The sequence below is a fragment of the Aphanomyces invadans genome (assembly GCF_000520115.1).
Source record: "Aphanomyces invadans strain NJM9701 unplaced genomic scaffold supercont1.6, whole genome shotgun sequence".
Lineage (NCBI taxonomy): Eukaryota > Oomycota > Saprolegniomycetes > Saprolegniales > Verrucalvaceae > Aphanomyces > Aphanomyces invadans.
The window spans coordinates 1,526,011-1,549,136 of NW_008580151.1; the positions used below are offsets into that span (position 1 = coordinate 1,526,011).

At 55.2% G+C, this 23,126-nt stretch overlaps 10 protein-coding genes across 10 annotated transcripts; 3 read left to right on the forward strand and 7 right to left on the reverse strand.

Annotated features, from left to right (window-relative positions):
- Positions 1-1,883: 1,883 nt before the first annotated feature.
- H310_04109 (hypothetical protein) lies at positions 1,884-3,637 on the reverse strand. Its single transcript, XM_008868297.1, has 5 exons — positions 3,201-3,637; positions 3,043-3,151; positions 2,434-2,995; positions 2,312-2,386; positions 1,884-2,258 (listed from the first exon to the last, which is right to left on the reverse strand). The coding sequence occupies exons 1-5, from the start codon at positions 3,615-3,617 to the stop codon at positions 1,946-1,948; spliced, it is 1,476 nt and encodes a 491-aa protein (XP_008866519.1). The 5' UTR covers positions 3,618-3,637; the 3' UTR covers positions 1,884-1,945.
- Positions 3,638-4,328: 691 nt separating this feature from the next.
- Positions 4,329-5,697, reverse strand: H310_04110 (protein RarD). Its single transcript, XM_008868298.1, has one exon. It carries the CDS (start codon positions 5,679-5,681, stop codon positions 4,677-4,679), a length of 1,005 nt encoding a protein of 334 aa, XP_008866520.1. The 5' UTR covers positions 5,682-5,697; the 3' UTR covers positions 4,329-4,676.
- Positions 5,698-6,679: 982 nt separating this feature from the next.
- Positions 6,680-7,111, reverse strand: H310_04111 (hypothetical protein; the record flags this gene model as incomplete). The annotated part of the gene is made up of 1 exon (XM_008868299.1): positions 6,680-7,111. The coding sequence occupies one exon, from the start codon at positions 7,109-7,111 to the stop codon at positions 6,680-6,682; it is 432 nt and encodes a 143-aa protein (XP_008866521.1).
- A 1,225-nt stretch (positions 7,112-8,336) lies between these two features.
- Positions 8,337-8,558, reverse strand: H310_04112 (ubiquitin-like protein 5; the record flags this gene model as incomplete). The annotated part of the gene is made up of 1 exon (XM_008868300.1): positions 8,337-8,558. One exon carries the CDS (start codon positions 8,556-8,558, stop codon positions 8,337-8,339), a length of 222 nt encoding a protein of 73 aa, XP_008866522.1.
- Positions 8,559-8,764: 206 nt separating this feature from the next.
- H310_04113 (26S protease regulatory subunit 8) lies at positions 8,765-10,432 on the forward strand. The gene is made up of 4 exons (XM_008868301.1): positions 8,765-8,943; positions 9,000-9,796; positions 9,852-9,962; positions 10,037-10,432. Exons 1-4 carry the CDS (start codon positions 8,805-8,807, stop codon positions 10,175-10,177), a joined length of 1,188 nt encoding a protein of 395 aa, XP_008866523.1. The 5' UTR covers positions 8,765-8,804; the 3' UTR covers positions 10,178-10,432.
- Positions 10,335-12,729, reverse strand: H310_04114 (AGC protein kinase; the record flags this gene model as incomplete). Its single annotated transcript, XM_008868302.1, has 4 exons — positions 10,335-11,078; positions 11,129-12,339; positions 12,385-12,534; positions 12,588-12,729. The coding sequence occupies 4 exons, from the start codon at positions 12,727-12,729 to the stop codon at positions 10,335-10,337; spliced, it is 2,247 nt and encodes a 748-aa protein (XP_008866524.1).
- A 130-nt stretch (positions 12,730-12,859) lies between these two features.
- Positions 12,860-14,997, reverse strand: H310_04115 (hypothetical protein). The gene is made up of 2 exons (XM_008868303.1): positions 13,863-14,997; positions 12,860-13,751 (listed from the first exon to the last, which is right to left on the reverse strand). The coding sequence occupies exons 1-2, from the start codon at positions 14,959-14,961 to the stop codon at positions 13,162-13,164; spliced, it is 1,689 nt and encodes a 562-aa protein (XP_008866525.1). The 5' UTR covers positions 14,962-14,997; the 3' UTR covers positions 12,860-13,161.
- Positions 14,998-18,242: 3,245 nt separating this feature from the next.
- Positions 18,243-20,353, forward strand: H310_04116 (hypothetical protein). The gene has a single exon (XM_008868304.1). The coding sequence runs from the start codon at positions 18,319-18,321 to the stop codon at positions 20,170-20,172; it is 1,854 nt and encodes a 617-aa protein (XP_008866526.1). The 5' UTR covers positions 18,243-18,318; the 3' UTR covers positions 20,173-20,353.
- Positions 20,354-20,409: 56 nt separating this feature from the next.
- H310_04117 (hypothetical protein) lies at positions 20,410-21,905 on the forward strand. The gene is made up of 2 exons (XM_008868305.1): positions 20,410-20,577; positions 20,631-21,905. The coding sequence occupies exons 1-2, from the start codon at positions 20,431-20,433 to the stop codon at positions 21,765-21,767; spliced, it is 1,284 nt and encodes a 427-aa protein (XP_008866527.1). The 5' UTR covers positions 20,410-20,430; the 3' UTR covers positions 21,768-21,905.
- Positions 21,906-21,976: 71 nt separating this feature from the next.
- On the reverse strand, positions 21,977-22,602 carry H310_04118 (hypothetical protein). Its single transcript, XM_008868306.1, has 4 exons — positions 22,489-22,602; positions 22,318-22,437; positions 22,165-22,269; positions 21,977-22,107 (listed from the first exon to the last, which is right to left on the reverse strand). The coding sequence occupies exons 1-4, from the start codon at positions 22,586-22,588 to the stop codon at positions 22,082-22,084; spliced, it is 351 nt and encodes a 116-aa protein (XP_008866528.1). The 5' UTR covers positions 22,589-22,602; the 3' UTR covers positions 21,977-22,081.
- Positions 22,603-23,126: the final 524 nt, after the last annotated feature.

Genomic DNA, 23,126 nt, shown 5'->3' on the forward strand with positions numbered 1-23,126 from the left:
GAGGGGGTCACAGTAATATCCTGGCCACCACGGGAAGGTCTTGCGCTTTGCCCACACCACGCACACGCATACGACGTGGAGGTCGTGTGCCGCAACTTTGGAATGGCCATATACTCGTACAGTTCGACGGCTGGGACCCGAGCCAGCGCCAGACAGGGCCTCTTTCTCGACCGCGACACCACGACAATATCCTCGTCCACTAACTTGTATCGCTCAAGAGGTAGTGAGCCTGGCTCGTCGTCGTCCTCGCCTTTCATTTCGTCATCAAGCGAATCACTTGGGTCGTCAGGACTTATGGCTACCGAGGATGAAAACCATGTCGCAGTGCAATCATGTCAACATGAGTTGGCATCGTTGTAGGCGGATGGCTGCTCAAAAATCTCAAAGTCCGAGTCAGATGCGTTCCAATCTGGGGCACTAGTTTGAATCGAATCATACCCTTCGACCAAGACATCACCTTCGTCCCATTGAGCATGTTTCCACTCGAATTTGTACAGCTGACTGGCGTTTGTCGGCAAAAACGCCAGCAGGTTAAGACGAACTGTCCAAGTTGGTTCACCTCGGCGTCGTGAACCCCCGCCATGACCGTGTTTACAGTCATCATCGTCGAGTCACGTTTGCTCCAAATATGCGCTTCATGATTGTCCCCTTGCCACGGTTCGATGTGGCCAAGTGATTTGATCACCCACCCCGCTAAAAGAGCAATATTGTCACTGCGACATCTATGTGAGCTGACTACAAGTTGCGCATTCCAAATTAGTTTACGACGCAAATTGCATGGGGGTGCGCAGCAACGATTTCCGACATGCGCTCGTTGATTCGCCCTGACGTAGAAAGCTGAGACGAGCATTGGGTATGGACTCGGCTACGGGGTAGTGTACTCAAATCCTGCACTCCTGGGTCGAGGTCGGATACGTCACACACGAAGGCTGGCAGCCACGGAGCGTTCGGCACGTCGGTTTTGGCCCAGCACACGGAATTCACTGGCGCGCTTTTACAACATCACAGTCCCCCCTGGCCATCGCTTGCGTGGCTCGGGCGATGCTCGCCTAGGACACAACAGCGTGCGACAAACGTTCGAATACATGCTGCACGTACTATCTATGACTGCGAAATTGTCTTGGGCCTTTGGATCAGCGCGTTGGATGCGGTGGAGGCGCCTTGGAAGGACCAGACGAGGCATCGTCGTTAGAGTCCACGACAATTGTCAAAACCATTGAAGCATTACCCACTATCCAGCTGCCAGGGTTTGAGTAATCTGCAAGGAGTCAAGTCTGGAAGCACGAGTGCGACCATGTCCGTCACGAGAAAATCCTGTGGAGCCGGCGTTCAGATATGGTCATCGTCGGGTCGCTCGCTCGAACTGAGCATTCGCGGACGGCATGGGACAGCAAGATGGCCGTCTCTTTGTGCTGACAGGATCGTGCGGGGAAGCCTTTCGCGTACGCAAGATGCTGCGAATGGAACCAGGACTTCAGCTGGGTCGGTTTGTGCAACCCACTTCGGCATGGCATAACTGCTTTATTCTCTGTACCACACATCGAGCAGCAACTCACAATGCACAAATCATGTGACCCAAAGTAGTAGGTAAACTGCTGAGTCTTCGGCGACTGCCTGGCGAGGGATACGATGCACTGGAATCCCTCGTCTGGATGAATGACAGACCAGCGCTGAGATGGCCTTTGCACGATAGAGCAGAGTACGTACCGTCGAGCTTAAATGATGGACACATCCTCGCCGGGTCGATCACGTAATGTGGCCACCACAGAAACCACTTGACCTAGCCCCACCTGACAGCTCGACCATGCCGTCGACGAAAATCTCAAACGAATATTGCACCCCCTTGGCAGGGCCATCCTTTGCGTTGCACCCGTTGGAGCACCGCCATGAACGAGCACATGTACACCAAAGGGTGACACGGGCAATGGTGCGATTATAAACTAAGTTAGGAAATGTTGGCGGGCTTGAACACGTTGAAGCCGTCGGCCGCCGTGCTAACCAAGAGGCCAGGGCATTGCGGGTGGAAGTGCAATTCCTTGATGTCCGTCTGGCCTTGGTGGATAAACAACAACTGTGGGGGCACATCCAGCTTAGCCGTCGTGGCATTTGCAGCTTCGGCATCTTCCTCAACAGACATATCCCAGATCGAGATCTGGTTGTCTGCGCCAGACACGGCCAGCATCGATTCGTCCGTAGGGTGCCATTCAATCGATGTCACGGGCGCCGTGTGGTAGCGAAAGTGCGCCACGGGGCTGTCCCTACATTTCCCAATCCTCAGGAATTTGATACCTAGACGCTGTGGTGTACGTACGATTGGAATTTGCGGAAATCCCAAATCTTGAACGACCCATCGTCCGATCCAGACGCCATCAAGTGCCCCACATTGCTATACATGTTGACATGAGCTCTCTCAGCCATCGCACAAAGTCGTACCGGTTCCACGTGATCACGTTCACATCTTGATCGTGCGCTTCGACACTCAGCATGGAACGAGCTTTGGTGCGGATGTCCCAGATGCGAACGGTCCTGTCCGACGAGCACGAAGCGAAGACCGTCGCTTCGGTCGGACTCCACTGAATGTCCTCCACGGACGACGTGTGGCCCGTGAATGGTACCTTGTCAACGACCCACGACCCGCCGTTGTTCACCCAGTGGTAAATGTACTTGGAGCAATCGCCCGTGAGCAACGACCCGGCTGTCACAGGGGACCAGTCCATCGCAAACCCTTCGTCGGCGTGACCTGTGAAAGTGAACACGGGTGGAGCCTGAGCGCTCAATCCCGCGGGGTTTTTGCCATCCAAGGACTGGAGCTGTTTCGCAATATCGTAAATGTGCACGCGCTTCGTGTCTGCCCACGTGGCAACGATGTTGGAGCTTTGCGGCATGGCGCGAATGCGATTCACGCCGCCACGATGGTCAATGGAACGGGACTCAAGCACCGGGTCGCCTTCTTCGTCGTCGTCGTCCGAGTCGTCGTCCGAGTCGTCATCCGGGTCTGTCGGAGTGCTGGTCATGCCACCTGAATGAACCTGCACAACTTACCGCTGTTGTGTTTGGTTTTGTGCAGTTCGGACATCTTCATGACAGTGATTTTGTTGTCGGCAGCTTTCGGCGCTTGGGACCCCGCCACAACGTAGATTGTCATGGGGAACTAAACCAACAACATGAGCACATTAAGTACTCCAACAATTCGAGCATACCTTAGTACGGCACGCGCCCAAGTTGTCCTTGATAATGTCCAAACTCAGCGCTGGCCATTCTGCGGTCATGGCGTAGTACAAGTCGTACGCGGACGCGTCGTAGTCGAGCACTTCATCCTCGCCAAGCTTTTCCACGTTCGGCAACCACACCTTTTTGGGTGCTTCCGCTTCGTCGTCGTCGTTTTGGAGGGGCGGTAGGTTGCCCGAATCCACGTCCATGTCGTTCTCGTCATCGTCGTCGTCATTGTTCACGACCTCTTCGTCGCCGTCCGACACCATTTCTTCGTCCTCAAGATCGTCACCGTAGGGATCTTCAAAGACCAAGTCGTCGCCGTCACTGTCGTCCGCAGCGTTGGCCGCCGTGTACTCATTGCGAGATTTCTTGGACGTCGGGGGCGTTGCAATGCCGCGCTTCATGTTTCAAAAATGACTCGACCAATTGGACCTTGACCTTTCGTGCATTTGAATGGAGAGGAAAGACCCGACCTGTGACAAATGATATTGCGTATTGCGTTTCACAGGCTTTCTCGTGCAAAATGATGCGCAACAACCATGAAGTTATGGAGGTTTTCTCACTTCAACTTTGACGATGTTGACATGCCATGGCAATCTGGCAATCGGAGCTGCACCATGGCAAAAAACACGCTTACCACACTGGCACGCTCGCTACAAATGCCTTCATCGATAGTGCGACGAGGACAAGCAGATCGAGGTCACTCTGAGGTCGTTGGGGGTAAGAGTCACTGCCACGGCGACAATCGGACACTTGGCAAAGGTTCATATCCCAGAGCCATGACACAGCGCCATTTTGAGTGGGCCAATTCCACGACTTGAAAACTGTCAACTTCTGGAACAAGATGTCCCCGCGGTCTCTCCCCTTCGCTCAAATTCGTGATTCTGCTCCAGTTGTCCAATTTGGAGGCATCGCCACCGGCAACAGCCTTCGATGTCACGTCCAAGTCGTTGTGAGCACATGTGCATGGTAGCATGGACAGCTCACGTCTTGGCCGATGCTCCATTGCCAATTGAACAAGTCCTTGATTTTGAACCAACTCGTCCGTCACAACGATACGTCGTGCGCAATGGCACACTCGATTCCAAGACTTCTGGCTGCGATGCGCGCAAGAGTGTATTTTGCCACGATTCATTAACATTAGACAGTTTGAATTTTCTCGAGGGGTTGACCACATGGCTCTACTTCTTGTTGTATCACCTATACAGGATGTGACTGCCAGATGAAGATCTCTCCAGCATGCTAGACGACCAATACGAGGCTCATGTGCTGCGCGGTCCCATAAAGCAGATATCGATGTGTCGTCTGGATACTGTCACCCTTGATATACTGAAAAATCCCGTGGTGCGGCCTCTGCGACATTCATCTGCTTTTCACGAGCGAAATCAACGTCGGCAGGTAGACGTTTGGCAGAGTTTTGCAGGGACAGAAGGTGCCTTGGTACTCGGAGTTTATTGAGGCTGTTATCGCTCATGGGCAGTCGGGGTGCTCACTGTGTTGAACGTGTGCGCTGCACCGTCGATGCCGTCGTGACACGTCTCGACATCTAGGGACAGCTCATCGTTGGGAATCGCATTCTCTTTGCCGAGTTTCTCGGAGAGCGCCGCCTTGTACGCCCAGAAGCTGTCGAGGCCAAACACCGCCATGGACACCCATAAGAAGACGAAGCCGATCAACTTGGTTGTCGAGAACGGTTCTTTGTACACCACGACTCCAAGAATGAACTGGATTGTCGGCGCGATGTTGGAAATGAGACCCATGATGTACAGCGGCGTCATCTGCATCGCTGCAACCAAGAGTAACAAAGGGACGATCGTCATGACGCCAGATGCCACGAGCAGCACATCGGTTTGGACAAGGCCGTGGGTGAAGACTCCCGTCCCTTGCGCTTCGAGAGTGATCGTGCCCACCAAGCAAATCGGAAACAAGATGCCGGATTCAAGTGCCAGGCCATGCAGGGGCGTCAAGGGAGCCTTCTTCTTGAAGAGAGCGTACACTCCGTCACCGATCGTGAGGAGAATGGCCACCCACGGGAATTTGCCGTACGCCACCGTAAAGATCCCGACCCCGATAGTGGCCAACACGACGGACACCACTTGCCACCGACTCAACCGTTCCTTGAGGAAACCAATGCCAAAGATCGCCATCGTGACAGGGTTGAGGAATGCGCCGAGTGACACTTCAAGTAGATAGCCTGCGTTGACGGCCCAGATGAGCAAGATCGTGCTGGCCCCCATCGACGCTGCCGAGCCTCCGTACAGGATAAAGTTGGACTGGGTGAATGCTTGTTTGTAAAACGATTTGCTTTGGCCAAGGACAAGCACGATGAGCATGGTCTCAGGAAACGTCCACGTGAAGCGGTGAAGGGCAATTTGAACTACCGGCACATTGTCGAGGGCCTTGTAGAAGATGGGGACGACACCGAATATGCACATGGCGGCGATGCCGAAGAAGATGCCCAGGGACATGGCTCTTGGTCGGGCGTGAATTGGAAAATGAGACGAACGACAAGAGGGGTGATGGGTTGAATGGGACCGCTAAACCTCTTGGCTACCGGCGTGTCGCACAAGCGGCACCTTGTTTGGAACTGTACATAGCGTCCGCGATTGGGTTGCCGCTTCGAGCTGTCACATTGTCAGAGCGAAAGCTGAGGTGGTCAGGGGCTGCCCCGCCAGCGTTGTGGAGCGCTCGCACTGGTGTCCCGACTGTCGAGTTTTATCTTCATATCGTCCTGGTGCTAGCCTTGCAATCTCGTGGCAGGCATTTCCCTCGCGTGGTGTTTCGCGTGATTATCGTAAACGTGATGACCGAACTTTGCGACTTCGTGACCAAGACGCAGCAGACGCATGCCACCACGTAGAGACTCCCCACACACACGACATAACCGAGCACATGATCGCTTTGCGTCCGAATCATCAAGATGGCTTACACGCACTGCAACCAACTTACAGGAATCAGCGACAGATTCTTCGGCCCTTGCATCACGAAGCACACGTGAGCCCCTTGGCTATGCCCCACGTGCGCTGAGCCGTCTGTGCTGTAGGGACAGCGGTCGGTTCTGAGATCGCCCAAGAGGATGTGATGACCCTGCCACGTTTCGAGTGGCTCCATGCAAAACCCGAGTGCCGTTCGCCATGGTTTGCATGGGTCATGGGGCTTCAAGTTGGCCGTTTTCACGAGCAGCTCAGCTAACTTGCACATGCGACAATCCCCGTGTTTACCACTATCAACTGCCAAGTTGGGCCTCGTCTCCAACCCGAACGACGTGTCTTGCCACGACGGCTGACTCGGGCGAGTAGAAGCCGCACGAATCGACACGTCGCAGGGCGTTCGTCGCAACACGATCGCAACGACAGACGAATCCACTTGCCATGGCCGACGCCAGAACAACCAAGTTGTTATGACGCGATGTTCGGTACGATTTTTGTTAGCACAATTACTGCATTTCGACCATGGCTTGCCGCTGTCACATGCCACGAAGGCTACCGGGGGCATGCATGAGACCGAGACCTGGCACTGAGCCGAGCGCATTGCCTCCCACGCCGCCGAACCCGACATTTCCCACTGGCGATGGCGGCTGCAATCCAAACATGTTGTCCGATGGAACGGTGGCACCCTCGTCGACGCCATCAACCCGGAGCCCGCCCACGTTGCTTCCCCCGAGGACGCTTTCATACGGACTCCACCCAGTACCAGTCTTTTGTTGCCCGGTCGTCGTTTCTTGGCTGCCGCGTTCGTACGAGTAGCTCGTTCGCGAGTCGACCGGAATATTTCCAGGAAGCACAACACTTTCCTTGGACATATTGCGAGGAGCATCCGATCGAAAGACTTTGGTCACGGTGTTGGATTGACCAGACGCAGAGGCGCAGACGAGGAAACCCACAAGCAATCGACCCATGTTGAGATGTGATGCCAAAGAGAATATGAGCATGCGGGCAAGGTGTCACAGCAACACTGTCGCTACGTTCCTAGCGTGATGGAGGTGGACGTCTCCAGAAAGCATCCATCGATAGAATTGGTGGAACGCGAGTTTATGAGGGCGAAGACCCAGCCACACGTCATCGTGAATACTGTACGTCGGATTCAACGCTTGCGATCGGCCCATGAGCCACAGCCTAATCTTGTGGATTGCGCGCAAGATGCTGTTGTTCATCTTACTCTCTGAGCTTCCTGTCGAATGGTTCACAGCAAGCTACAGGGAAAAGCGTTTCGGCAGCGCTTGCTCTTGACATGCAGCTCAGCAATGGCGTTGTGTGCATTGCGTTCATGCAATACTACCGCGCTAGCCGGAGATGGGTTCGTTGGCATGATGTCGGACACGTGTACATCGTGGGGTACGAGGTTGGGTCGTTCTTATTGATTGGGAGGCCGACGACCACTTCTTCTCGATAGGAGCCGCGACAAGACCAAGTTGTGCGGCAAGGCGCTGGCCAACGCGAACGAGTCCGAGTTGCACTGCTCCCCATCACCAAGAAGGCGAGGATGCCCGTCCACGGGCGCACTGGGGTATTTCGCAGCCACATCCAAAGTGCGATCGACGTGGTGCGCAGCCAGAACACATCCTCATATACAACGTGACGAGGTTTGCTTTGAACGATACCACAGGTCCGTGGTGGAGGCGTAACAGCCCATCCATGGTGGATGATGCCCACTTGGGACAGACGAGTGTCCGATGCCAACAAGTACTGGTCGGAAGCCGCCATCACCAAGCAACAACAACTGCGAGACAGCATCCACGCCGACTCTACTGCATGTATGTTATCATGACCACATGAAGGATTTTGTCACAGACTAGGTACAGGACTCAAAGTTTCTTGGAAGAAGAGCGATCAGCGACGCTGCTGCATCGTATGGAGCCCTTGAACGCTCTTCTTCCACCCAACTTCTACGTCCTCTTGTACTGCTGGAGGAACCTTGCAGACAGCGCAACGATTTCGATCAGTAAGCACGCAAAACACTCCTTTGCCTAGAACATCGCGCGCAATCCCCCCAGTCGTGAGAAGAACCCCAATACAGCCCAAGCAAGCACAACACGGAGCACGATAAGTTGATTGAGTTACGCGTACGTCGATCGCTGTGCACAGACGACAGGAGCAATACGACACATACCAACTCGATAGTGACTATGTATAGTACAGCTCGAGCCCCATGCCGTCGTGGATTTCATAGTCTTCGAGCGTGATGTGGTCTTTGTAGATTGTGTACCATTTCTGGATGCGAATCTTCTCCGGGCGAGTGCCCACCTGTGCCGCAACGAGCTTCTTGAGGTCACCCACCGTATCGTCTTCATTGCACTTCACACGGATCTTCTTTCCCAGGCGATCGTTCAGAATCACTTCGATCATGGCCGAGACGATGCGACGCCGCGCGGAGCGATGGAATTCTGACGTGCCAAGAATCGTCGCTTATGTGCGATCCATATTTTTATTATGCAAAGACTTGTATGAATTAAAGAAGTCGACTCAATAAGAACCTGTGGCATCCTTTCAAGTTCGACTGTCCCGGATAAGTTTGTTTTCCGTCAAAACCCTTCAAAACCACCTCCAAATCCCAATTGCAAGATTTAATCGATCTGCACCCCAGCTTTGGCCATGACGGGAATCACGGATGGATCCGAGGGACTGACGAGCTACTACCGCCAGAAGATTGAGCACTTGGAGCTCACCGTGCGTGACAAGACTATGAACTTGCGCCGTCTTCAAGCCCAGCGCAATGAGCTCAATTCCAAAGGTACGACGACGAATGCACTCCGACGTCCGTCGAGTTCATGCACGTGTGCTGTGTAGTGCGCTTGCTTCGCGAAGAGCTGCAGTTGCTGCAAGAACCAGGTTCGTACGTGGGGGAAGTCGTTAAACAAATGGGCAAGTCCAAGGTGCTCGTGAAAGTGAACCCAGAAGGCAAGTATGTGGTCGATGTGGACAAAGCCATAGACATCACCAAGTGCACACCCAACACCCGCGTCGCACTTCGCAACGACAGCTATGTGCTGCATAAGATCCTCCCCACGAAGGTGGATCCGCTGGTGAGCTTGATGAAGGTCGAAAAGGTTCCGGACTCGACATACGACATGATCGGTGGCCTGGACAAACAAATTCGCGAGATCAAAGAAGTAATCGAACTGCCCATCAAGCACCCCGAACTCTTCGACGCGTTGGGGGTTGCCCAGCCAAAGGGGGTGCTTCTTTACGGCCCACCCGGGACGGGCAAGACATTGCTGGCTCGTGCCGTGGCACACCATACCGATTGTACATTCATTCGAGTGTCGGGGGCGGAACTCGTGCAAAAATACATTGGCGAAGGGTCCCGTATGGTGCGCGAGCTCTTCGTGATGGCCCGCGAAGCGTCGCCGTCGATTATTTTCATGGACGAAATCGATTCGATCGGCAGTTCGCGCATGGAAGGCGGTGGCGACTCGGAAGTCCAACGCACGATGTTGGAACTCCTGAATCAGCTGGATGGGTTTGAGCCGGCGCAAAACATCAAGGTCATCATGGCGACGAACCGTATCGACATTCTCGATGCCGCGTTGTTGCGGCCTGGTCGCATCGATCGCAAGATTGAATTTCCCAACCCCACGGAAGCGGTACCTCTTTCCTGCCTACGACCACCCAGTCCCACCTAACGAGTGTGCTGGCTAGTCCCGTATGGATATCATGCGCATCCACTCGCGCCGCATGAACTTATTGCGTGGCATCAATCTGAAGGTGATTGCGGAGAAGATGCCGACGGCGTCGGGCGCTGAATGCAAGGTGCGTCGAGGCGTGTTCCTACAAACATTCGCTGTGGTTTGCAACGAACTCATTCATGAATGACGTCGACCTAGGCGGTGTGTACGGAAGCGGGGATGTTTGCCCTTCGAGAACGCCGCGTCCACGTGACCCAAGAAGACTTTGAAATGGCCGTGTCCAAGGTGATGAAGAAGGACTCTGAACAAAACATGTCGATCCGCAAACTGTGGAAATAAGCCATCCGTCCAGCGGTCGGTCAAATCGCCGAAGGAACATTCGCCATGAATCGACAAACGCACTCGACCTTCTCCACGTCCCTTTCTTGTCTGGGGACTGGTCCGTCATCTTCATTAAATACACAGCAGTTGCAATGCCAAAAAAGCCACGCAGTCTCTAACTTGCATTTGGGACGACGGTCGCCGACCCTGCACCGCGTCCGGCATCGTCCGGCGGCGCCCAGTTGTAATTGTCAAACAACTGGTGCTCCATCGTATTGCGCTTGCTAAACTCGGCCATGACCTCGAGCGCTTCCTTGTCGAGTGGCATCGACGTGAACGCGTCGTCAAAGTTCATGTACTCGCCCGCCGACGGCTGCATGGGCGGGACGACATCCTTCGCCATCAACCTGTCCCAGTCGGGGACGTGGGTTTGAAAGAACGGGTGGGCTTTCAATTCACGAGGGTCTTTGTACCCCAGTCGATCGTGTGGTTTCGGTTGCAGGAGTCGCACCACCAAGTCCTTTGCGTCGGCCGACACGTACGGTGGAAACGCGACGTATCCGTCCTTGATCTTTGCGTACAGCTCCGACCGGCACTTGCCCGAGTAGAACGGAGGGAGCCCCGTGAGCAGCTCAAACACAAGGCACCCCAGCGCCCACAAGTCGACGCCCTTGTCGTACCCCCCTGGAACTGGCGTCATCCCGTCCAAGTCGGCGTCCGCCAGCAGCAGGACCTCTGGTGAAATGTACTCGGCGGACCCGCAGAACGTCGCGGCAAGCTTGCGCTCGGTCACATTCTCCTTGGACAAGCCGAAATCCGCCAAACGAATGTGGCCGTCCCGATCGAGGAGGACATTTTCGGGCTTGAGGTCGCGGTAGATGACCTCGTGTGCATGCAAGTGGTCCAGCGCCAAGAATATCTACTCTCTCGCGTTAGCTGCTTCGTGCGTGCTAGAGTCCGTCGCAGTACCTCGGCACAGTAAAATGCCGTGTGCGCTTCGCTGAACCGACCGGCCCTCGACAAGTGGAAGAACAGTTCGCCGCCGGGGCAAAACTCGAGCACCATGTGCAGGTGGTCGATAGTTTGGAACGCCGCGTGGAGCTTGACGATGAACGGGTGGTTGTAGCACATGATGAGGACGTTGCGCTCGGCCTTGGTATGGGCGACCTGGTTTTGCGTTGTCAACGTATACTTGCTCATGGTTTTGATCGCAACGATTTGGTGGGTCGAGTTGTGGCGCGCCACCATGACCTGACCAAACCCACCCTTCCCGATGATCTTCAACGGCGTGTACTGCCGCAGCGAGAACCCACCGCTGTAGCTCTCGGCGAGCGAAATCGCTTGGATCAGTTTCACGTCTGGAATGGCTTTCGGCGGCACGACAATGCCAGAGCTGATCACCATCGACACGTCTCCCGACAATAGATGCTTCTTGTGCAACGACGACCGCCGACTAATGCGGCGGCGGTGGGGATGCGATCCGTCGCCTGGATCACGAGCCGTCGGGGACGACGCTTTCGTGGGTGGCGAGGCCGACCGACCACCGGCATCAAATGGGACCACGGGAGCGGGCGACAAATCAACTGTCGCGTCACCCACCGTGTCACTCTCGGACACGGACGACACGGACGACTGCGACGAGCTGAGACGGCGGTGGGGATGCTGGTGGTGCGGCGACGAGGACGCCTCCAACGAAATGGTGCCCCATGGCCGAGTTAGAGTCCCGTTCGTGCACAGATCGTGGCAGAGCTCGTTGGACAGATCTACACGCTTGTCGTCGGCCTCGTCCAGGGGAATGCCTAGCGCCTTGCACATGTCGGCGTAGCTCTCGTGCAACTCGGACCACGTTAAATCGAGCAGTGGAACTTGGTGACCTCGCTTGTCCCAATGGTAAATGTACGAAAGGACGCCATCGGCCACTGATATCTCTGCGTTGGATAACGACGATGATGCCAACATCGACGCTGGGTCATGCGGTGCCGCCGAGTCCGTGGACGGACAGATGTCCTCGAGTTTCTTGTCGTGGTGCCCATGCGTTTTGAGATCACTGTCTGCGGCTGGACATACCGACAGCCCCGAGAACTCGCCAAAGATTCGCTTGGAACCAGCCGCCTCGAGCTGGTGGACAACGTCCTGCGCTTGCGCGCCGGAGCAACCATGGTAATGCAGCACGACGCTGCCTACGTTGGACCATCAGCACCTCCAACCATGATGGGATTGCATACCCCACGAACGCAACGGGGTGTGGACTTCCAAGCAAATATTGCTCAAGTGGGAGCTCACTTGGTACTTGTGCACTTTGAACTCGGACCCGTCGAGGGGCAAGAGGCCGTTAGGCTGCGTGGCGGACGAGTTCTTAAAGTAAAAGATAAATCCTACACATGCAGCCCTGCATGAGCCCCATGACCGAATCGCTCGGGCGCCCCACCGTCTGCAATGACAAATACACGAAGGACAACGTGGTGGATCGTCTTGCCGCGCTTGGTCAGGAACGGGGCATGATGCAGGTCAAACTGTTTGAACACGTCGTCTGACGCCTTGTCGGCGGCGTGTCGCTCACTAGCAGTCATCGCAAGGGACGCAGAAGATCTCCGCATGGACAAGTGGAGATTGATTCCAGGCATGTCCCGTTCCATGAGCGAAGCCGTTTTGCGCGATGGAGGTCGGTTCTCGCGTCTATTTTTATATCGTCCACTGTATCTGGCCGGATGCTCAGGTCACGACAACACGGGCAAAATTCGCATCCAAATAGCGGTGGGCTATCCCTCGAGAGAGGCGCCACTGCCATCGCGAGCATGCGCTCACTCAAGACTTGATACCGTTGCCCGTGCACGTCCTGTGGAGACGGGTGTTCGATGTGGCTCGGTTGGCCTTTCCTGCGCAACGTTCTCATGCAGATGACATGAATGCGGTGGCCATGGGGCTCGTATCGACAGAGGTCAAAAGAAAGCAGAGTCGAGTTTGGATAAATACGGCCGCGAAGACCACGCCCTCGACGGCCGTCATGCAAAAAGGTGCATCTGGTCGGCGCGTCCACTGGTAAAGCGAGGACGCAATAAATAAGGCACGATTTCCGCCATGGGTTCGACAATGCCGAGGTCGACAATGTGGCAGCTCGGGGCTTCTCGGAAGAAAAAGTCTTTGAACTGGACTTTCAGCCGACGCTTCCCCTTCTTTTGCTTGGGCACATCTCGAATCTCATCCAGGTATCGTTCCTTTGTCACGACCGAGATGAGAAGTTGCCCGCCAAGGCCAACGTCGCCGATCTCCCGGGCTATGAGCTCATGCAGTCCCGCGTACGTTCGTTTGCCCGTGGTCGGGTGGATTTGGTGTATCAAGTCGCCGCCGCCCAAGTGAATGGCCATGCGCACGCGAAGCCCTCGAAAGTACGTGCGACCAAACATGTCGGTCATGGTTTTGGCAGCGCGAAAGTTGTCTAACTCCTTTGGCCACGGCAGTTCGAGCAACTTGAGTTGCACGGTCACGCAGTACGAAATGGCTTCGGCAACCGTGTGGAAGGCAAGCTGGAAGGCGTCGCCTGCAGTTGTGATCTCGTACCCGTTATACGTGGCCAAGTGCTGGCGCATGCAGTCTACACATCACAGGGATTTCAATGACATGGCCAGTGTAGAACGCACGGAAGCCCCACAGGGACCACACATGGCACCTGCGGCGATGGGTTTCCCATTGCAAAATGACGTACCATCATGCAAAGACTGCGCTTCAGTCATGGCCTTGGGTATCCGGGACCACAGCAACGTCGAGCTCTCGATGTCGGTACATACAAACACTGGCTGCTTTTCAGGAGGCAGCAGCACGTTGTCGGACGTGATCATGGCGTCGGATGCGCGTAGCATGCCGCCGTTCATGAGGTCTTCGTGGAGTTCCTTGGGCATGACGGGACGAAGACATCGAATGCAGCAGAGGACGCTGCCGCCGATACTGATGGCATTGAAAAACCCAGTGAGATAAAACACGCAGTTGGACACGAAAAAGATGGTGCTCGTGTTTGGCCCGAGAAAGTCGGTCGAGTTTTGCGTGAGCTGCGCGACTTCGCTGCCCAAACTCGCAATGGATGTGGGAATCGTCGTGATGCTGTACACGATGAGGAGAATGCGCACGCGGCGATAAATGTGCTCCAACGTGTGGTCGAAGAACCCAGACCGATTCACTCGGACGCAATAGATCTTGTACATGGCAAAGGGAAGGTACAACACCGCGAGGAAGAGCGCCCACACAACGATGTACAAGCTCACTCGGAGATACGAGCTCGTGAGGTCTTCGTCCTTCTTGGCCACGGGACCCAGACCAAAGAGCAAGAGGAGCAATGTCAATGGCACGTACACCATGACGTCGTAAAAGAGCACGGTATGGCGTTCGCGCTCTTCTGGTCGCGTGATGGTGTGGGTTACGACCCGTTGCATTTCGTACGCGGACAAGACGATCCATATCGCAGCGGCAACTATGCAGAGGTCCCCCGCGGCGGTCAGAATTGCTTCGAACACCATGGTCGTCTCGTCCAAGTTTGCAACGTTTCGGTCCCCTTTGTTGGAGGTTGGTAGCACGCCCTGGACCATGCCCAACGTGTACAAGAGACATCGAAAGAACGCCCACACGAAGTCGCAGCAGAAGACGGAATAGGTGCAGTATTGGACTGCGGATCGTCGGATGTCCTTCGTGTCGAACGCTGTGAAGATTGTGATGCCGGCAGCCGTCATGGAGATGCACGTGAGCGACAGATACACTGTCATCTGCATGGTCTCCCACGTCATGATGTCAGACTGAGAGGTGGTGGCGTTCATCCTCCCACCCCGTTGCCTCGATCGCACCAACAAAAAAGCACCCTGTCCACGGCGCGACAATAAACTGTTTTTATTTGAGAGTGATGTTATAACACATTTCCGTATGTCCCCTCCATTCAAAGCTTGCATCGATTGCATGTGAAACGGGAAATATAACACTGTTATGGAAGGGCTATTTTAAATGACGTATTTCGGTGCAGTGCCGGCCGTTCCAATACCGACAATCTTGGCGACGCTTGAAACGACACAACTTGTGCTTGGGATGGCCACCAAGGCCCGAGAGAGGCATGGAGAGACCCTGGTAGCACCCACCGCTCTGTGAGATGAATCATGACCCGTTCACAAGCTTATCGGCCTCACGGCACAGCCCACGGCCGCTGCATTGGCTACGATGGCCAGCACCGATCCCAGTCGCTTCTGGACTCTCCGTTCAAGTGTGCTGAAGCCAGTACGATTGTGATGGTCGCGCCACGTGGAACAAAAATTCCCTGGTCGATGCAATTACTCACGCCAGTGGGTGCTGATGGGTGGTCGGCGCTGCGTGGCCGACAAGAGCAAGCGATCGTCCTATTCAATGCCGCTTGAATTGGCCGGGCAATCCAATACCAGGGGATCCTCCGTGTAGAAATGGAAGCGTGCCAGTCTTTTCTTCATGCCGTGGCGCCTAGACCATGATGACCGTGTGACCATGTGGCCAGCAATATGGTGTGCTGTGTGCCCCAAGACAACAAATTACAGTGATCCCGTGACGTTTGCACATTTTTCCAAATATAAACTTTTCCAGGATGACAGCGGTACAAAGAACACACAAAGATTGAATTTTAAAGGCAACTGGATAGTAACATCAGTCAGTGGAGCACGCGCTGAATTGAATGGCCAAAGCTGGCGTTGGTGTGGACAGTTTGATCCTCAGGGGCGACAAAAGATATGATTCTGGTGTGGGCCCAACAGTTCCGAATCGTAGTTGACGTAACACAATTCCAATGCCGCCTTGTCCAAAGGCCCCCATGAACTTTATATCAAGTTATTTTTCACGGGGTATAAATTTATACCAGGGTGCAAACGTTGCGGGATCACTGTACGTCGAGATGCGTTGCGAGAGAGCGTTGGACTTCATCTCCAGTGCGAGGAAGTTTTGTGCTCGCTCTTGCAAGTAAAACATACGAAGCCCTCCCCGAGTCTGGCGCATGCCCTCCATCCCCATGATCCCATGATGCAGCGCACTTAACATGATCCGTACTTCATCGGGAACTGGGCGAATGATTGCCATCCGCGCCGACTCGAAAAGCATGCCGTCAACTACCCACTTCGCTTCATCGTCCACACGATCGAGAACGGGGGGACTGCATGTGGACGAATGTGAAAGCGAACCTTGGCGCCATTCGCAGATGCATGCATGAACACAACAATGCGCCAGAGATTTGGTAGTCCGGATGCTGTTGTTGGTATCCGGAAAAGGTCATGCGACGTACGCGCAAGTTTGTCAAGAGAGTTCACTGAAAGAGTTTCCTGGCAGCACAGCAGCCGCCTCCGGGTCCCCCGTGGGGCTGCTCTGTGCACAATGCGCGTGCAGCCCCTGCATAAAATCTCCCGCGGATTCCAAGTCGAAGGGGCGTAGCAAGGGATGGTTGGTCAAGGGCGAACGTCGACGGTCACGTCAGGTCACAACATTTGGCAACTGGATATGCCCCCACCACCTCCAGATGTTCACATTGGAATTCGCTCGCCCGATGGTCCGAGAAAGTGTAAACAAATTCTTATGGAGAACTCGTGCACCAGAAGCTGCGATTGAAGTTGCTCCACCGGTCGGTCAACAAAGGCCTGCGTTGCCGTTGACATGGCATCCAGCATGACGTTGCCGTTGAACCTTCCACCCGCGTCTCCTGGTCATGCGCATCGCAATTTGAATGAAAATTCTATCGCCGTCAAGTTCCACTCTGGGGGAAGCCCCCACGAACTACCGTCGCGGATGAATATGACCAGGGAATCGCACCATCCAGTGGTTTAGTGGCAAGAACACGCGTCCAAAGCGGACGGGAGGATGCAACGCCCGTCGATTGCAAACGCAAATCGAAATTTCCTACGTTTTCGCCGTGTCCCTGGCTCGTGGTAAGTGCCAAGCCATCCTCGCATGGAAAAAAGTCCCAAGTCGACCCAGCGCTCATACAAGCATTCGTGCAGCAGTCCAATTTGTATGGATACGCATGGGGGGCGCTTTCTTCGATTGACATCGCGTGCTCGGCAACGTGTGGCAGCATGCAATGTGAATGGGTCGTGTGGGCTTTGGGCCATGATCTCCACACGAATGCTTCGTCAAGTTGCTGTGGTCTGCCTCGGAACGCAAATATCTAGCACACTAGCATCTATACGGATGCTTCCACAGCGTGCCACGTCATGATAACAACCAATGTGCTCCTCTGTGTCAGGCACGTCCCAATTTTGTTGGAGTGCGCTCAGCCGAAACTCACGCTTGGTCTGTGCGTCCATGTTGCACGCGTTACCCGAAAGGAGTGCCTCGCTCCAACATCCCTCGCGACATCTCTGTCCGAGCCGCGGCGTTCTCGTTGTGCCTACGTGGGCTCTTTTTCCGCGGCCGTGCAACCTGAATGAGGTGAATCGACCTCGATGTCAGTGGGAGTTCTCATCGCACAGTGCCACCTACATTTAGCAGCCGGGCTTGATCACACTTCCATTTAGTCGTACTTCTCCGCGAGATGCTCCAAGATATCAACCTGTTGAAAAGCCACCATGCACGCCTTGCCACGTGCGGCGTAAAGTAAATTGAACCCACGCAGCCCCCGCGACCCCATCCCCCCAATGGCGAATCGAATACTGTATGCCATCCATGCAATCTGAACCATCCACATGCACCCCGTGGAAAGGAGGATTATCGAGGAAACCCAGGCGGCCGCCACTTCATTCGTACACTGTACGTACCTCCAGCGACCTCGCGACCTGACGCGAGCGTGGGTCTTCACACCTCCAACGAAGTGGTCGCCACATCCGACGGCGGCGACGAAGGTCATGGTGGCGCGAGCCGTTTGGCCCATCCAGACGTCCACGGGCGCCGACGGCAGCAAGACGTTCGTGCAAGCCCAACCTCGCGCGGCTGGATCGCGTGGAATGTCTCGTGTTGAAGCGCTCGTGTTGACTCGCGACGACGGAAGGCAACGTCTCGAACGACGACCAAATGCATCATGTCCTGATGCTCGTGCTAGCTGAACATGGTCCGGGGACGCTCCGACCGCCGTCATCGTCTTGTACTTGAATTTGTTGCGATTGGCTCGGACGTTGCGTGCGGTGCAAAATTCACCAGTAGACGGTGCCGATCACCTTATTGCAAACTTGGCGTGGTGTATGGTGGGCGTCCCACCCTTCGTGGACTCGCGCGTTGGTCGTGGCAATTGGGATGGTGCAGCCACTTCGCGATTTCCTGCGCGTTCGCCGACCTCATCGTCGTGGATCATGGCTGGCGTGACCAAGCTCCAGACATGCCTGGCCTTGGTGGCCCTGTCCATGAGCTCATGGCACCACCAAGCCGAAGCCAAAGGCGTGTGCTACGACTCGTTTGACTACGCCAACATGGACGCGCATTTCACCACGATCAAAACGAGGTTCGACGCCGTGCGTACGTATCAAACGCAAAATACCCTGATCGGGCTCCTGTGGCCCAATGGCACCAACACGACAGTGCATGTTCCGGATGGACCGAACGCGATCGACGTTGCTGCACGCAACAACTTGCTCATTTACGCCGGCGTGTGGATTCGAAGTCCGTTCTACGACGTCGACCTCCAGGCGGCCATCGACGGCGCGACCCGGCACCCCGAGGCCGTCAAGGCCATTCTGATTGGCAATGAAGACCTGAGCAACGGCTTGAGTTTGCGCACGATGATCGATACCATCAACGACGCAAAGGCCAAGATCCGCGCGGTCCCCGGACTCGAACACATTCCCATTGGGACGGTGCAAACCGACGGCGACTGGCTCAAGTACCCGTCGCTTGCCAACGTGTGCGACGTCGTGGGGGTCAACATGTACGCGTTCTTCGACCCGTACGATTTTTCCACGATCAACAACGTGATCCCGCACTTGAGCCATCGTTGGCAAGCCATGGCGTCTCGCTTCGGAAAGAAAGCGCTGCTGACGGAGACTGGATGGCCCACCGACGGCGGGGGTCCATTCCGAAACCACCAGGCGAGCATGGAAGCGGCGATCCGCCACTTTTGGGACGTCCAAGATTGGATGGATGTGAACAAGAACGGGGGCGAACACCCCATGTACTTTATGTTTCACGACAACCCAGCAAAGTCCACCGACGTTGCGACGCTGTTTGAAAATTACTTTGGCCTGGCGTACCCCAGCGGCGTGTGGAAGTTTGACGTGTGGAACCGCCCGGTCCCGAGCCCACGCTTGAGCTTGCCGTTCAAGATCGCGACCTCCCGCGACCTCGTCCTCCGATGCGACGGCGGCCGGCTCTTCAAAGGACCCTCCGACAACGTGAACGACCGGTGGTCGTACGACCTCCGCACGCAGCAGCTCAGGTGCTGGCAGCAGGGCAAGTGCCTCGACGGGTACTGGACTGGCAACCGATTCAACGTCCACTTGTTTCCGTGCAACGCCAACAATAACAACCAGCGGTGGATCTTTTCGGACTTGAAGCTCAAGCACGAAATCTTCACCGATCGATGCCTCGACGCAGACCGTACTGACACTCAGGTGCAGGCGTGGCCGTGCCAGCTCAACAACATCCACCAGCTTTACACGATTGCGAGTGACATGGGGCACGTCGCATTTGTTTCGGTGGACAACAAGCGTGCGCTGGTGGCGTCGACTGCGGCCCGCGATGGCGACGGCGCCGAACTGATCGCGTTCTCGCATGGCTGGTTTCCATCGCAGCCCGCTGTCCCTACGGACGGCAAGTGGACCGTTCTCCACGACAAAAACATGATCATGTCCGAGATCACCAACACGTGCCTCGACGCCCCGCAAAAGGCAAATGGTGCCCGCATTCACCTCTGGCCTTGCAACGACAGCAACGCCAACCAAAAGTGGTCGTACGATGTCGCGACCAAACAAATCCGACACGTCACGCACACGGGGTATTGCCTTGACATGGGCTCGTACAACGGAAACAAACCGCATTTGTGGCAATGTCACGCCACGACCGATGCGTACGCCCACTACCAACAGTTTAACTACGTTGTGTAAACAGGATTCAGCCACGTATTGTAGTGTTGGTCTTGTTCGCATGCAGCAGCCATCTTGACACACGGTGGATGCAGCATCGATGGAATATACGCCATGGCTGGGCTGGTCACCGAGGGAGATAAAGGCACGGCATGTGTGTCAACTGCATGAGGTCACTCCCGCGACGAACGTGTCGTCAAAGACAGAACGCACCTGTTGAAACGTTCCATGCCCAAAATAAACGTGCCATGTCAACACGCACTTGCTCCATTGCGCGTCATGATCGACCCCCGACGATACAGCCCCGCGGACGCACCCGCCTTCGGGAAACTCGAGAAGTTCGATCTCTCCGACAACTCGGACGATGACTGTCGCCCACCTCGTCCGGTAACTCCACGTCGTCGCCTGTCGATCTCCCTCGCCTTGGTAAGTTGCTCCCCGAGGCTTCATTGATGAAAGTCGTCGTGTTGTGCCTCCAGGAGGACAGCCCCCCGACTGAACGAGAGCTCCTCCACCCAGCCAACTGGACGTTTGTGGGCAAGTGGCAGCGAGCGTTCCGCGCAGCAGTACCAGAAATAGTGACTGTGACCCATGGAGAGGGCGAGTTTGTCAACCTGGGAAGCACGTTCGCCCCTCCCGACATCACGTCATGCTTTTCATCGTCTGCGTCCGACTGGCTCGTCCTAACGCAGGCGATTCCATGTCCCGACAAAGCCACGTCGTCAAAGTCCCTCCAACTGGCGCTCGCGTACGCGACGCACAGCCACCACAGTGGGGCGTTTGACGTCGCGCTGCATTCGCTTCCGTCTGGCAAAATGCACTTTCATGAATCGTTCCACCCGAAGGCGGGCATTCGATGGCGCCAACTTCGTCGCGTCCTCGACCTTTCCCGCGTGCCGCCGACGGATTCGTCATTGCAGCTCCAATGGCGGGGCAAGGGGGCAGACGAAGAGACAGGCGAGAGTGCTGCGAACGAAATCTTTGTCGGAGCCAAGGTCGCCAACATCTCGCTGCGATACATCCTGGAGGGCTCCTCAGGGTTCAACGACCTGCTCGAGCTGTCGTCGGTTCGCACGACCGAGCTGATTCATCCAGACAAATGGACGTTCTCGGGAGACATTATTGTGGAGACTCGTCTCGACTTGCCGGAAGTCATTGAAGTCCCGCCTGGTGCAATTCTGGTCAACTTGGGCGGATCCATGGCCCCTCGGTCGATCCCGTACTGCTACACGTCGTCGCATGGGTGGGGCGAGCTACTCCAAACGATTCCCCTGGTCCATCGGCCCGTGCCTCGTCTCCACCTGACGCTATGTCATGCCGTACGATATGACCAGGGCGGCCAATTCGCCGTTGAAATCTCATCGCTTCCGTCGGGCACGGTGCTGCTCCACGAACGCTTTGCTCGTGACAAGGGTTTGACGTGGCGCAAGCTGGTGCGAATCATCGACACGTCGAGTATGCCCCGCCACGACGCAATTCTCATGTTCAAATGGAGTGGCACGGATTCGGACGGATGCCGCGAACACTGCGGCGCCAAAGTGGCCAATATCTCGCTCCAAGTCCTGCCCCATGGAGCTGACTGTAGCAGTGACGACGTCGAGTTGACGTGGTATTAGGTCCAACCGTCACAAGTCTGTAGAGTGAGAACTCTATGGCCCACAGTAGCAGCAGCATCGTAGCACGTACGCTAGCGCGAATGAATTGCTCTCAGGTACTGCCGCATAATTTGGCCTTTAGCACGATGTACTCACGTCATTACGCGCTGCTCCATTGGTTGTCACATCCAGTCCTCCTTAGTGGAATCGCCTGGCTATTGCCGAAGACGTGCACAACGAATGCAGCATAAATACATATATCTGCGCGTGGCTTAACGAGGAGGACGAGATGGTAGGAGGTAGCGCAATCGACTCCCACAGTTGAATTCGAGTGATCATGCCACAACAGTAAACTTCTCATCTGTGTGGACATCGTCGGTTAAGAAATCGTGGCATCCATGAAGTTGGACTAACGTACATATGCGTTCGGCATACAGCTCAAGTTGGTGGATCATGTCTTCGAGCTCAGTCAGTTCCTCGTCGACTTCGTCGATGGCGGCCATGCGGTCCTTGAAGAGCTCCTCTACATCCCTCATAATGACCACACAGCCTCGAAACCTCATCGACACACCTGACTCCTTCATGCGCGCTGCGAAATCTGCAACGGTCGCACTCTCGACGGTCATCTCATCAAACTTGGTGTGGAGCGCTTGGAGGACCTTGTCGACAAGTTTCGTCCGTTCCATCGCACCTGAAGATACATGGCCATGAGAACAATAGCACCGTCTCTCCCATCCAGCACCATCAAGCTCCACGCCAATGTATTCACAGACGCTGTCCGCAACGCGACTCGTGAGTTCCTGGACGTCTCGTTCCCGTTCTGCAGCAGTCGACATTTTCATGTTGCGAAGTGGACGATGACCACACGGTTAAGTCCGCTGTACACGTCGTACTTCATGGGGTTCGATAATTTTGGAAAAACATCTTTGGTATTAGTGCGTTTTAACAAGTCGGGAATTTGAATTCCCGACTTAAAAATTCGAATTTGTAATGCTTCGAAGTTCGCCCAAGTCGGTGAATTGACTGGAGAAAGTAGGGGATTTGATTTTCCCAACCGACTTCGACGTGCCAAGTCGGGAAAATCTGTAGCGCCATCTCTTTGGGAAAGAAGGATAGAAAACAGATCCAGTGGACGGACGAAATGGATGAGGCTCTCTCCTCAAGGAGGTTTTTCGGCTAGGTCCTTACGAAGTAGGGCATGGAAAGGTTGCTGCAACTTGGGCTAAGGCCGCACTCGTCATGCAAGAATATGAATGTTAGAACGGGTAAAGCGGAACTTGGCCAAACATTTCGCATAGTTGTATTTTTCGAGGTTAAACTCGACACTTGGAATTGGTATCCGGTCTTGGGTTGCCCCTCGACGCCTAAGAGCCTGCAGAA